At 29.9% G+C, this 14,855-nt stretch overlaps 5 protein-coding genes across 5 annotated transcripts in view; 3 read left to right on the top strand and 2 right to left on the bottom strand.

Annotated features, from left to right (window-relative positions):
• Window positions 1-27: 27 nt before the first annotated feature.
• Window positions 28-2,024, top strand: Phum_PHUM509440 (N-acetylglucosamine-6-phosphate deacetylase, putative; the record flags this gene model as incomplete). The annotated part of the gene is made up of 8 exons (XM_002431002.1): window positions 28-238; window positions 430-569; window positions 659-793; window positions 872-1,090; window positions 1,227-1,371; window positions 1,440-1,616; window positions 1,696-1,856; window positions 2,010-2,024. 8 exons carry the CDS (start codon window positions 28-30, stop codon window positions 2,022-2,024), a joined length of 1,203 nt encoding a protein of 400 aa, XP_002431047.1.
• Window positions 2,025-2,733: 709 nt separating this feature from the next.
• Window positions 2,734-7,251, bottom strand: Phum_PHUM509430 (uncharacterized protein; the record flags this gene model as incomplete). Its single annotated transcript, XM_002431001.1, has 4 exons — window positions 2,734-6,008; window positions 6,193-6,325; window positions 6,443-6,701; window positions 6,947-7,251. 4 exons carry the CDS (start codon window positions 7,249-7,251, stop codon window positions 2,734-2,736), a joined length of 3,972 nt encoding a protein of 1,323 aa, XP_002431046.1.
• A 671-nt stretch (window positions 7,252-7,922) lies between these two features.
• On the top strand, window positions 7,923-8,289 carry Phum_PHUM509420 (uncharacterized protein; the record flags this gene model as incomplete). The annotated part of the gene is made up of 3 exons (XM_002431000.1): window positions 7,923-8,021; window positions 8,107-8,208; window positions 8,269-8,289. The coding sequence occupies 3 exons, from the start codon at window positions 7,923-7,925 to the stop codon at window positions 8,287-8,289; spliced, it is 222 nt and encodes a 73-aa protein (XP_002431045.1).
• Window positions 8,290-9,860: 1,571 nt separating this feature from the next.
• Window positions 9,861-13,361, bottom strand: Phum_PHUM509410 (Phosphorylated CTD-interacting factor, putative; the record flags this gene model as incomplete). The annotated part of the gene is made up of 9 exons (XM_002430999.1): window positions 9,861-10,134; window positions 10,222-10,491; window positions 10,574-10,869; window positions 11,554-11,726; window positions 11,822-11,963; window positions 12,050-12,170; window positions 12,249-12,480; window positions 12,614-12,768; window positions 12,838-13,361. The coding sequence occupies 9 exons, from the start codon at window positions 13,359-13,361 to the stop codon at window positions 9,861-9,863; spliced, it is 2,187 nt and encodes a 728-aa protein (XP_002431044.1).
• Window positions 13,362-13,970: 609 nt separating this feature from the next.
• Window positions 13,971-14,855, top strand: part of Phum_PHUM509300 (serine/threonine-protein kinase Nek8, putative) — a gene marked incomplete at both ends in the record, with an annotated part of 1,600 nt that continues 715 nt past the window's right edge. The window contains 3 exons of the mRNA XM_002430998.1: window positions 13,971-14,046; window positions 14,115-14,494; window positions 14,570-14,848. Coding sequence (XP_002431043.1) covers window positions 13,971-14,046; window positions 14,115-14,494; window positions 14,570-14,848 — 735 coding nt within the window. The remainder of the gene's footprint in view (window positions 14,047-14,114; window positions 14,495-14,569; window positions 14,849-14,855) is intronic.

Here is a 14,855-nt window from a genome sequence, read left to right as displayed (position 1 = left end):
AATTGTCAGTAATTTATATCAAGCAACATGAAATCCGTTTCGAGAAATGAAATAACACAATTTTACAATTGTTATTTATTACGAGATCATAAAATAGTTAAAGATGATTTTTGGGTTAGGAACGGAAAAATAATTAATCCTGAAAAAGTTTTTTTTGACGAAAGAAAAATTGCTGACAATCGAATTAACTGTCACGGGGCTTTAATTTGTCCTGGCTTTATTGACATTCAGATAAATGGTAAAATAAATATTTTTTTTTTCTTTTAATGAACGGTTTTAATTATTAAACACTTAAAATTATAATGATAACAAGTGACCATAAGTAAGTTTAATCAAAGGAAACAATGCAAAATCTCACCTATTTAAGTATGATGTGTGCTGTTTTAAATCTTATTTAATTTAAAAAAAAAAATAAAATTTTGTTTATAGGAGGATTTGGAATAGATTTTTCACAAAATTCTCCAGTGACTTCTAAGGAAATAGATATTGTTGCAAAAGGACTTTTATCCCATGGAGTTACTGCTTTTTGTCCAACAATAGTAACATCTCCTCTTGAAATTTATGAAAAAGTACACTCAAGTTTATTATTCATTTTTTTTAATAATTTAACAGATTGAAATAGTTTATTAAAGCTAATTCAAAAAAAATTACTGACCAGGTTTTACCAAATTTGAAAAAGAAACAAGGAGGAAAACATGGTGCTACAGTTCTCGGAATACACCTCGAAGGTCCATTTATTAGCCCTGAAAAAAAAGGAGCACATCCTCCTGCCCACATAAAAACATTTGAACAGGTACCAGGTATATTATTTCGAGTGAAGCAAACATTTTGCAATTTTGTATCTTTTAAATCGACTTAAATTTTATTTTAGGGAGTGGATTCTTTGTTGAATGTGTACAAGTCATTAGACGATGTTTTAATTATTACTCTTGCTCCAGAAGCAGAAGGTAGTTGTGAAATTATAAAATATTTAGTAGATAAAGGTATCATTGTTTCCCTTGGTCATTCACAAGCAAACTTGTTACAGGCAGAAGAAGCCTTTAAATGTGGAGCATCGCTTATAACTCATTTGTTTAATGCTATGTTACCAGTAAGTTTTTAAATAATCATTCAAAATCAAATAAATTCAGGTTAAAGTCATGTTATTTTAATATTTTTTTTAGCTCAAATGTTCCCTAAATTATTTTCAATTCAGGCATTAAAGTATTATTATGATTGATTTTTAGTTTCATCATCGAGATCCCGGTTTAGTCGGTCTACTGGCATCGGATCTTGTACAAAATGAAAGAACTATTTATTTTGGAATTATATCCGATGGAGTTCACACTCATCCTTCAGCACTAAGAATAGCACATAGAATTCATTCGAAAGGTATGGGAATGATTAGTTTTAATGTTAAAGGTACAAGCAAAAATTTCATTCGATAAAATTTTTTTTAGGTTTGATAATTGTTACAGATGCTATATCTGCATTGGGACTAGAAGAAGGAAATCACACGATTGGACAAAAATGTGTTGAAATTAAAAATGGTCGAGCTTTCATTGCAGGAACAGATACACTTTGTGGAAGTATTGCAACAATGAATTATTCTGTTAAATATTTCAAAAAGGCAACAGGTACAATTATATGAGAGATAGATAGAAGATACCTTTTTAAATTTGTGTGTCAAGAATCAATTTTTCTGTTTCTTCAAAGGTTGTTCAATAGTTGAAGCATTAGAAGCGGCAACGTTGCATCCAGCTTTGGCTCTTAATATTTCCCATGAAAAAGGTTCATTGAATTTTGGCAGCGATGCAGATTTTATCATATTAACATTAGATTTGGATTTGATTTCCACATGGATTAATGGAGAATGTGTTTATGAAGCTTGTCGCAGCCAGTAAAAAAAACTACAAAAAAAAAAAAAAAAAAGAGGACATCAAAAATAACATTTAACGGTGCTTAAATATTCTTTTTTAAAATTTTAAAAAACAAAATTGATTACCTATTTTTTATAATATAACGGGTAGTTACATAATGCGTAATTGCATAATGATAATAATAATAAAATTATTTAGTTAAAAAATAAATAAAAAAGTTTAGTTAAAAACAAAAAAAAAATTTAATTTAAAATCTGTTTAAAAAACACAATTAATGACAATATCTGATTTTAAAAAAAAAACAACATAATTTTTTATTTATTTAAACATAATTCTTATTAAAAATTAAAAATAAACTAACGTTGATACTGAATTGTAAAAAAAAAAAAAAACATTTTTTTTAAAATTATACGTCATTATTTGTTACAATGTACAGAATTTATTATTATTATTATGAAAAATATCTTAATTTTTTTTTTCAAGGCAGATTGTGATGATGATGATAATGATAATGATTAATAAATATTACATATTAATTGTTCGTTTATTATTATTATTATTATTATTATTATAATTTGTCAAATCAGAGAATTAAAAAAAAAAAAAAAAAGATGCCTTAAAAATGTTATTCACTATCGATCCATTTTTTTTTTTTTTTACTAATCACAGATTGGTTACCGATTACGCGAACTAAAATTTAACTTTTTTTTTTTTTTTTTTTTTTCCAGAATCCCTCTGTACCTTCCTAATATCTTCAAAATCAAGGTCTTCTACGAAGTCGAGATGATGCTCTCGGTCTTGATTGTGTACTACCCGAACCGATGCTAAAAGTACCTGTAAGAATTTTTTTATTATTATTATCATCATCCTTATATCAATGAATTTTACTATTAAAAATTATGATAAAAAAAAAAAAAAAATTTTTTTTCATTTTTTTTATACCTGGCGCGGAAAAAGTAGAAGACGGAGTTAAATTTCCCTGTGCGAAAGGTCCACCCGTTGGCTGTGGAGTACCGAAATTATATGTCGAATTACTACTTGCTGATCCGGAACTACCAAAACTGAATACCGACGGTGAGGGAGAAGATGTGGATCCGAAATTAAATTGAGATGATTGAGCTGTCCCGAAATTGAAACCCGTCGTCGAGGGTTTGGTATTTAATCCTGTATTATTATTATTATTATTGTTGGATTGAGAACCGAACACGAACGCCGGTGAGTTTGCATTTCCAAATCCGGTATTTTCTTTACTCGTTGATGCTCCAAATTTGAAAACGTTCCCACCACTGTTCGGATTGTTGAACATGAAAGGTGTTTGAGAATTACTCGAACTCGTCGACGTGGACGAATTTCCAAAATTAGTCGCAGAATTTGCAGAACTTGAAGTGGAAGCACCAAAGGTGAATACCGTCGTGCCACTAGTTTTCGACGAAGATGATGGAAAAGGATTTGAATTTGACGTGGCAGTACCGAAAGTGAAAGGACTTTGGGTCGATGGAACCGTATTGGTACCGAAAGCTCCTGTCTGAACTTTATTCGTCGATCCAAAACTTTTGTCTTGTTCGTTTAACGGTTTCGGTCCGAATATATTTTGAGTTGTTGCATTAAAAGTATTATTATTATTATTATTATTAGTCGATGGCGCAAAACTTGAAGAAGTCGAGTTGTTTTGAGATAAGGTATTATTCGAGTTAAAAATGTTGTTGGGCGTCACGTTCCGATTATTAGAATTTGCATTTTGTTCAAACGGTTGTCCGAATGTTGGCATTTGCGATGATGAATTGATTCCGAATCCGCCGGTTGTCGCCGCTTGCGTCGTGGTTGTCGCGCCAAAAGTGAGACCAGGTTGAGTTTTAAAAGCGTTATTGAAACCCGTCGCGGAACTATTGAAATTAAGAGAGATTTGTGGGTTGGCAACCGTGCCGAATACGGGCGGCGAAGACGAAGTCGCGAGAGATCCAAAACCGGTGGTTTGAAAACTAAACTTATTACTGCTACCTGGTTCGGAAGTGGTGGGTTGACTAAATTTATTTGTCGTCGCCAGCGATGAATTACTAAAAATGTTATCCTTGACCGCGAGTGAATTACTAGAATTTTGATTTCCCGAATTCGAATTCGAATTAGACATGAACGAAATCGGTTCCGTTTTCGTACCGAAAAGACTCGCAGCAGCAGCATTTTTATTATTATTATTAACCGACATTTGATTTTGTCCCAAAATCGTTGTTCCTGTTTGCGTAATACTTGACATTGTCGGGGTAGCAGACGACGTATTTTGAGAAAATATCGACGTGTTATTATTCTGTTGTAAAGAAGTATTGGGATTACTCGGCTTTATCCCAAATGGAGAAGAAGAACTGGTTGCAGTGTCGAAGGATTGAGTTGTTCCCCCCGATCCTTGACTCAAAACAGAATTCGAAGAACCAAATGAAAATAACTTTGCCTTATTATTATTATTATTATTGTCTCCTACAGGATTATTAAAATTATCATTTTTATTCAATTCTCCTGTTTTCGTACCGAAAGTAAAAGTCGAACTGGATTGTAATTTAGGTAATGAATCGCTAACGATTGGTTTCGTCAAAGTATTATTAGAATTTGGAGGATTATCTTTTTGTATTGAAGGACTGGAGATCGGAATCGAATTTGAAAAAATTAAATTTCCCGTAGATTGAGGATTGGGTAAAGTATTATTAGTAGTCGGTGGAAATTGTTTGATTTGATGACCGTCTAATGACACTGATGATGATTGAGGAGTATCTTGAATTTTGTTGTTGGTGGTGGTGGAAAACGAATTATTATTAGATGTTAAAAAGGTATTATTTCCTAATGGTTCGCTTTGACCTGACTCACTTTTTTTAATGCTCTCATGCACCTTATCGAAATTACCCGACTTTTGACCGAAAACAAATTGAGTGCTCGTCGTCAAAGTACTACTCGTCACGGGATTCGCGTTCGAAGAACTCGTATTGATATTACTAACAATTTTATCACTACCTGACGAAAAATTTTGTTGACTTACGGTTTGCCCGAACGTAAAACTAGGTTTCGGCGATGCGTTTTTATTTTGATTATCGAAAAATTGATTATTGTTGGAAAATGGCGAACTCGTTGCAGGCGTAGAAACGAAAGAACTGTTGCCAGTTGGTGGAAAAACGAAAGACGTGGAAGTAGTAGTAGTAGAGTTTGATGAAACCGCCGTACTTGTGAAATTGTTAAAATTACCCGTTGTTGTAGTAATTTCAGACGTTTTGATGTCTTTATTTTCTTGTGTGAAATTTTGAGTTCCATTTTGATTAATTCCAAATTTAAAAGTGTTTGAAATCGTGTTTGTTTGTCCCGTAGGAGTTGAACCTTGAAAAGTAAACCCACTCTTGACAGCTGTTGAATTACCATTCTGAGCAGTAGCAGTATTATTTTTTTCTGTAGCATCATTAATCTGTACATTTTTTTCCGTTAATTGAGTAGATGTAGACAATGCTGAATTATTACTAGCTGTTGTAGAATCCAAAGTTGTTTTTTCTTCGGCATTTATTTTGCTTTTATCTAAATTATCAAATTTTACTTGAAAGCCCAAACCGCTTGAATTATTGTTCGCCATTGAAAATTTATTACTGTTATTTTCAGAAGAAATGGTAATCGAATTATTCCCATCTTTTTGATTCTTTAATTCCATCGATGACTGGCCTGGACTGTTGCTTTTAGACAAACTTAATTCCTGATTACTGGGCAATGTAAAATTTCCAACAGATTCGACGCAGGTACTTTTAATTTCATTACTCGATGAATTTTTATACAAACTGCCATTATTAATTGAACTAGATATTGACTTGTTTCCCTCGACAGAATTGTCCATACTTTTATTACCCAATAAATTATTTTCAAATACGTGAATTTTGGGACTCGTGTTTTCCATATCTAAATATATTGTTGTCAGTCTATCTTTGTTTGGTGAAATAGCATTTCCATCAGTCATAGCGTTTTTCTTGCTTTTTTTATTTAGCTCATTCATAGGAGATTTAACGCCATTTGTAATTTTAGAATTGTCGCCTTCGTTATTAGTCATAAATACATTATCATTTATTTTAGGCCTTTTAATTAATAAACTCGATCCTTTTTTCGTATCATCTTTAGCAGTAGAAATTTTATCTGTATTGCATTGAAAAAAAAAAAAAAATAAATGAATTAATAAAATTTATAAACTTATTAAATCCTAAATTACTTTTATTATGTTTATTAACTGATACCATGCATTATTAAAAAACCTTTGAGAAAAAAAGGAATATTTATAATGTTATCACAAATAAAAGATGATTTTATATTAAAAACATACCTAACATACCTATTTTTCTCTTTAAGGCATATCCTGAATAAATACTAGAACTTAGGGATGCAAAAATTTCATTATTTTGTTTTGCAAGTTTTCTACGAAGTTGCGCTTTAGGATCCGATTCATCATATTGTTTCTCTACGTTCGAAGTTGTTTGATTAGATCTTTCAACACTCGGAGAAAATCTAATAAAATTAAATATTTTATTAAATTATTTATTTAAAAAATTTTTACATGAAATAAGTATTAATACTTGCAATGTTTGAGTGCAGTTGTCTCTTGTGGTTGTCACATTATTATTTTTAATTAATTCCTTTTGTACAAATAATGGTTTGGATAAAACATTTTCATCAGAAGGTAAATCTCCACCGAGTCCTTTCGATCTATACCGAGAGTAATTGTTATCATTTTTAAAATTTATTCTTTTCCTAGACAAATCTTGAAGTACATCAAGCACTGATCTGTTATTTGTTTTTACATCAGAACATAAATCTGGTAAATTATTCAAAAACCTACAATGTAGAAATTTTAAACATTGATGATGATAATTTTTTTCACACAAATTTACACCTTTGTAAAATATTATTATTATTATTAATAATAAGAAAATATAAAGAAAAAAAATTTGAAAAAAAATTACCTATTTACAGGTAGCTCTGGGCAAGGAACCTTAACTCCATTAAATTTCCTAATAGGCCTATAAAGCACAGAACTTTTTTTTAAATGAACGGTGGGAAAACTTCCAACACCTTCATACCGGTTTTCAAATTTTTTTTCACCCTGTATCAAATCAGTACCACTTTCATAGCTCCTAGATTTATTAAGCGATTTAAAAAATGAATTTTTAACAGGAGATGACACTAGGTTACAATTGGAATTTCCGGATCCATTATTAGAATTATTATATTTGTGAACAGCCAACTGAATTCTAAAATTTTGACTTTCATCCCCTATAGATTTAATTCCAACTGGCAGCCTACTTACACTGCTATTACGTCCCGGTGAAGAACAATCAGACGTTGTACTACCCACGCCTTTTTTTAAAGAACCCGATGAAAACATAATTTTATTTTCGCGTTTTTAAAACATAATTAATGTCAGAACGATTAAATATAATTTTCAATATCGCTTAACAAACAATTTTAGCAACTACTAGATCACAACAGATTAAAGTGCCTGATTCCACGAGTAAGCCTTGACTGTTTAACTTCCGGCGTGATATTTGAAAAACTACTACGTTAAACAAAAAAGTTATAACTGAAATATAAAATGAATTTTGAAAATATTTTCGTTTAAATATTCAATCCTTCATAAAAAAAAAAAAAAAACAAAAAAAAGAAATTTAATTTTCGGTTTTGTCAAATTTTAAATTTAATTACATATTACATTTTTTTAAAATATAAACAAAAATTTCAAATTGGATTTTTTATTGGTTTATTTTTTTTTTTTTTTTATTAGTGTTCAATGCCTACAATTTTATAAACGCTCCACCTATATGTATTTAAAAATATATAAAAACATTCGATAAAACTTTTTTTTTTTTTTTTTTTACTATTATTTACATTCGTAATTAATTTATTCAGTATTATCGACTTAATATTTGTTTAAACAAACAAGCAGCGAGCGGGTTTCAGTGCTAGTACGTGCCAGCCTATTTTACATTTAAATTAATAATAATAAAAAACAAAATTCATTTTTAGAAAAGGTTTTTTTTTTTTTTTTTTTTATTCGTGATGGCAGAGTTACAAGACAGTAGTAAACTCGAAATGCAACCTAATTATGCAATTGAAAATAATAGTGATCCTAAAAATATGCAAGAATTAACACAATATGTAAGTAAAAAAAATTTTTGTATTTCATGAAATTTGGTTTCATTTGTCAAATTCTTGTCTTTTCTACAAAAATATTTTCAAATAGGTTCAATCGCTTCTTCAACAAATGCAAGATAGATTTCAAACAATGTCAGATCAGGTTATAAATAGAAATATCCTTTTAATAGTTTTTAATTATCAAGTTTTGGTAAGTTTTTATATAAATTACATTGCATGAGGGTTTTTTTCCTTAATTATAAAATACTAGATGAAATGGGTAATAGAATAGATGATTTGGAAAAAAATATAGCCGATTTGATGACTCAGGCAGGTGTCGAAGGTCCTGATAAATAAATTAAAAATAAAAAAAAATATTTAATAATAATTGAAAAAAAAAAAAAAAATGAATCAGGCCTAAAATAACAAATATTTCTTATTCATTCTCCTCTATGCTTATTTATACACATACTTATTTAAATTTTCTAATAATTTTTTTAACAGTAACTATAATCAAATTATTTTACCTTTTTTATTCAAATGTAAAAAAAAAAAAAATATAGTGTGAGTAAATCATTTAGTAATAATATAAATTTTTATAATACCTACTGAATAATCAATATTTAAATATATAAAATGATTTAAATTTTCTAATGTGAAATTATTAATTAAAAAACATGATTTAAATCAATTTACGATTTGATCGATTACAACTTACCACCATTTTTTTTCATTTTTAAACTCGAGTACTTATTAAATTTTATAAATTCGTTAAGTTCGAGAGTTACAATAAATATTTCCTATATTCAATATATATATATTAAATTCAAATGAAATTACTTAATTTGAAAACAATTTTTACATTATTAAGTGTAATTTTTTTTGTTTTTAATTCAAATCAAAGGGTACCAAATTCTTTTTAAAGTAATTTATTGAATTGTATACAGAACATTCAAAGAAAAAATATATAAATTTAAAATCAAATTTTATCTCAATATCATTTCCTACGAGTAACATTTTCATATTTTTTCCCATTTTATAGCTTAAAATTCCCTGGAAAGTTTTTTGTTTTTTGTGTGTGAGTACGACAAAAAGGGGGAAATTTAATGGTAACTAGGATACGACAACAAAAGGATATTTTAATATGATAATTAAAAAAAAAAGTTATTAAAAACCAGAAACGTTTTCCCTTTTTACAAATTAAAAATTTTTTTTTTTTAACTATATATATTTTTGTGTGTGTGTGTGTAAAGTAAGTTTTTTCTTCTACTTTAAATAAATGTTATTTTATATATGTATCACACTTACTTACAATTATTTATTAAAATTTATTAACATTTATATTAACTATTATTAATTATTATTAATTCGATGTTGACAAGAAGAACACGAAATATTTTTTATCTCTCTCTCTCTCTCTTTCTCTTTCTTTCTCTTTTTCTAATAATTTCAATTTGTGTTAATAAAATTATATAATTTTTTAAATAAAAAAATCACATTAAAATAAACTAAAAAAATAATTTTTTTTTTTTTAAAAATAAAACAGTCATAATAATTACATACAACAATAAAATTAAAAAAAAAAAAAAAAAACTTAAATAAAAAAATTATTATTATTATTATTTAAATGTTTTTTAGTTTTTCCCCTTTGGGTGTGTGTATATATTCGCTCTTTTATTATTATAAATTAAATTTAAATGATTTCAGGTATTAAACCTACTGGACATAACTTTATTTATATATAAAATAGATTTATTTAAACAAAAAAAAAAAAAAAAAAAAAGATATGAATTTTAAAGATATTAAAAATATATATATATATATATACAATTAATGCATTTTTTTTTTTTTTTTTTAAAACTTCTAAGAAAGTCTGTCGGGTTTGGAATCTACTTGTGGTGGTGGGATTGAATTTGGAGAAAGGATTTGAGGTTTCGTTTCTGGAGTTTGCGGTTCTGGTATTCCTCTCGTGGGTGATAAAAGTTCTTGTCTGTCTCTTTCTCTTTCTCTACCGGGACGAAAAGCTTCCAAAAGTGCTTCGACTCTTTCTTCCGTTGGTCCCCACCGTTGAAACCCGCTTGAATTTTGCAACCAAACGACCAAAGTTCCATAAGGAGCCCTGATGTTGACTTCGTTTCTGAAATGATTATTCTCCTCAGTTTAAATTTTTTTTGAGATTTTAAAAATAAAAATATGGCGATAGTTCGGGGTATGAAATCTTTACTTGGGAACAACGTGTTGAAATCCGTGCCTGTACTCGTGTTCGTACGCGGGCACCACAACTTGTTTCCTCTTGAATAAACTCGATTCCAATCGTAGGAGAGCAGGTGGTGATGGATCTCTCCATTCGGGCATGAATATAATAAATGATAATGGCTCCGATGATTCGCTTAAGAGTTTTTCAAAATGGTTAACCATTGCTTCGGTTAATTCATCACAGTACGGAGGATTTGCTTGAAAGGAACCCGTTATCGGTTTGAAATCCAATATCGTCCTGAAAACAATTAATAATAAAGTATTATTATTTTGGCGGGGGGGGGGGAATCAATTCTAGTAAAAACTTTGTTTGAACCAACCCCCTCGAACCGAAATACGAATCCGTGTCGGGAAACCATGAACAGTATTGCCTAAAGTAGCAGTCGAGAGGAGAAGCAAAACATTCGAATGTAACGGCAAACATTTTATGCAAACATTCGAAAACTGTCGGAGCCAAAGCAGCCTGGGTGGCACCTGCACCACTCAAACCAAGAGCAGGAGGCGAATTGCTCACGCGACCCAAAGCCGCCTGATATCTTTTAAGTAAGCACCAAACTCTTGGTAAAAAATGTTCGAATTTTTTATCGTCGAAACAACTGTACCTGTAAAGTTGTTCCTAAAAAAAAAAAAAAAAAAAAAAAAAAAAATTGTTTTTTTTCCCCCCTAAATTAATTATTTCTTGTGTGATGTATATTTTTCTTTTCTTTTTTTTTTTTGTTTTTAATTTAACATCAATGTTTTACATATTATACTTTTAAAAATTTTGAAATATAAGTAAACAAAATTATCCCAAATCTATCTACAACAACAACAAAAAAATACCTCTTTATTTAAAAAGGAAACAACATCTGGTTTTAATGGAGTAGTCGTCAACAAATATGTTAATTTTTCTTACAGATTCTTGATTCTTTATCGATTATATATATTTTTTTTTTTTTTTTTTTTCGCTATAATTAGGGAAAAAAGGATATTAAAAGTAATATTCACTTCTTATACTATACACTACTAAATCCTTAAATAAATAAATAAATAAAAATCTATCAAAACTTTATTATAATCGATTGAATTGATTTCAAGTTTTAATTATTAAATTATGGCAATTGTTGAAGAAAAGCAAAATGTAATTAATTCGACAAATTTACAACAAATAACAAGAAACAAGACATTTTGGTAAATTAATACACGATATGTTATGATAAATATCATTAAGGTAAGTTTTATCAGGTTCAGGTGTGTAAATACATACCATAAAAATTACATTTTTTTTTGGCAATGATAGATTTGTACGAATGAAACATACCAATTTTTGTAGGTGACTTATATTGATCGCAAGAGGATCTCCATGATATCTCAACAATGCTTGTTCTCGTTCTTGTAAAAATTCAATATTTGGGAGTCTTGGGCAAGGCGTTGAAAACTGAATTGGATAACACCAAACTCGTCTCATAATTGGAATAGGAGGATGATTGTTTTCTGTATTGAAAAAAACAAAATAAGAATAAAAATTACGAGTCGTTCTTAATTTATAAAAATTACTCTTCATTTATTCCTTTTATTATTATTCGTACCTGGTATACCACTTTCTTTTAAAACTTCTTTACTTTTTTCCATTATTTTTTTCGTGTGATCTTTCGAAAGGTGGTATATTTTTAAACAAATCCCTTCGACTGATTCCTTCACCGTTTCCGTGAGGTGGGGTTGACACTGACCCTAAAATGCAATTATTCCATAAAATTTATTCAATCAACTAATTTCAAAGAAAAGTAGTATAAAGTCATTAAAATAAAATAAAGTACCTTGAGATGTGATAATCTTTCCTGAAAGTCATCATAAGTTGCACCGACGGTCCTTCTAAGCCACTGAAAAGTTTCTTCGGCATTCCATTTAACAACTTTACGACTTTCAGGGGAAGCATTCCTGAAAAATTGATCATTTCATAAATATTATTTTTAATCGAAAAGCTCCTAAATTCATTTAAATAGTATGAAAACATACCTAGACTCTATAACTTTTTTGGCAGCCTCGGCATATCGTGATAATTGCTTTCTAGCATCCCCAGTAAATTTTGGTCTCACAAGTTTCATAGGAATATCTTCCATAATTTCTTTAAACATTGATAATGAAACCTCGGGTATGCAATTGCTTGGTAAAAAAGGATCGTTACCTTCATCGATAACTTTTCTTTCTAATAACCAACGATTAAATGACTCTTTGGGTGCATCAATACCTTGAAATTATTTAAAAAAATAATTAACATGGTAAAAAGTAATTATTTATAACGATTTAAAAATAAAAATCATAATTTATGAGCATTGCAATGATTTCGAAGCATTTTAAATATAAACAAAATTATAGTTAACCTTCACGACTGTGACAAAGCTCCTGATAACACTGCCGTAATTTAGCAGCCAAAGCACATCTTAAAGCTTCAACTTCTGGATGAGGATGAAAAAAAGTCGTTGCAGCTCTTTCAAGTATTAAAACATTTGTGCCTATTTCAAGATCCCAAGGGCCTCTAAAAATAAAAATTTCAGTACAATTTGTCACTTAAAAAAGGAAGTAATGTAATGTAAACAATACATACGCCAATATAAACTTTTTCACAGGAATGCTTGAAATTTCTTCAGGTGCTCTTCTTTTTAATGGCATTGACATTTGCTGATGCATATTAGAAAGAGGGCCAGGTTCACATATGCCAAGAGGGTCTGTGATAGGATCAAAGGGCGGTTTCAGGTTGGGCATTTCCCATAGTGATTCTCCCGTAAGTTTATTCCAAAAGTAAGGACGATTTTCTCTTTTGCTCCAAAACTTTCGCCATCCTTGTTGTAATAATTCAGGAGGTAAATCATGTTCCATAAAACCAGAATGTCCAACAGCATTAGCTGGATGTGGTTGAGAAGGAGGCAATGAATTTTGATCTCCTAATGGTGTCATCCTTATAGGAGTTGGCACAACAACAGGTACACTATCATAGTGTGCAACTGGGTGACTGTGCTGTGTAGGTATTTGATGTGACAGTGCATGATGTATTCCTACTAAGGGTGAAACTTGAGAAATAGACTCCCAAGAAGAACTGGCAATTTCTTGCTTTCCTCCTACTTCATTCATTTTAGGAATTCAGAGTTAGGTCATTTGTCTAAAAAAATCATAATAAAATTTTAAGCTTTAACTGCAAAATGTAAAATATAAAGTTTTGTTTCGTCTCCCGCCTTAATGAAAATAACAAAATATAAATTGTAAGCATCAGAGAAAAACATTCATCCTGTAATGTATTAAGAGCTGAAATATATAAATTTCATTTTTTAAAAATTAAATTTAAACTCACCCTAAAATTACTGAGCAGTTTTCGAAAAATGATATTGTTATCGTACGCATTCATTCATGAATTTTAAAAAAATACAAAATACACAGACCTGTAGGCAACGCCATTTTGAGCATCTCTGAAGAACACTAAAACAATTTCACCGCCTACTATGAATAAATACGAATATTGCGTGAGTAGCTATTGCCGTTGGAAAAGTAACCCTGTAACTGTTAAATATGTTATAGGGGTTTGTTTAACAGTTTAAAATTTTTCATAAATTTTACATAAAATCAACAGTAATAAATTTTAATTCGATAATATATATTTGCTTGAATGTTAAGAAAGTTTTTTTTTAAACATTCTGTTAAAAAAATATTTTGATCATACGTTACGAAACAAGGTTTCATAATACAATGTCTACCGGCAGTAAAAAGCGTTCAAATACCGCTGCTGGAAAACGTCAGAAGAATTTGGTCAAAAAACCCAGAAGTAAGTCGTAATTTTCTTTTGAATACCATGTTTTCATTTTCAATTATTAATTTTGGCCATCGTTATAGTTAGCATTGTGCGCGATGAGAAACCTAGTATCACAAAAATACCTGGATTGGTTTTAACATTTGGACAAGGGGATGTAGGTCAACTTGGACTAGGAACAAGCATAACGGAACGCGGAAAACCAAGTTTAGTTAAAACTTTAGAAAACATTGTAGATGTATGTGCTGGTGGAATGCATACTGTTTGTTTAAGTAAAGATGGAGTTGTTTATACATTTGGTTGCGACGACGAAGGTGCCTTAGGAAGAGAAGCTACTGATGAAAATTCCTTTGAACCTGGTCAGGTTTGCCTTCCAGGTTCTGCAGTTCAAATAACAGCAGGTGATTCCCACTCTGCTGCTCTTCTCGATGATGGTAGAGTTTTCGCATGGGGATCTTTTAGAGTAAGTAAATTGTATTAAACCTGTGCATGCATTCAGTTTACAAAAAATTTTTAATCAAGTTTTTGCATTCGGTAGGATTCACATGGGGCAATGGGCTTGACTGTGCAAGGAAAAGAAAAAAGACCTATTCAACTCTTACAAGATAAAGTTATAACAAAAATCGCATCTGGAGCAGATCATTTAGTCATGTTAACTTTTGATGGACAACTTTATACCTGTGGTTGCGCAGAACAAGGCCAGCTCGGAAGGGTCTCTAACAGATTTTCATCAAGGGAAAGTAGGCAGGGTCTGTCTCATTTGCTATTACCTGGCCGAATATTATTCAATAAAAGATCAAAATATGATTTTATTGATGTATGGG

Source organism: Pediculus humanus, genomic scaffold, assembly GCF_000006295.1.
Source record: "Pediculus humanus corporis 1103172108279 genomic scaffold, whole genome shotgun sequence".
Lineage (NCBI taxonomy): Eukaryota > Metazoa > Arthropoda > Insecta > Psocodea > Pediculidae > Pediculus > Pediculus humanus.
This window is presented reverse-complemented; position numbering and strand designations above follow the sequence as displayed.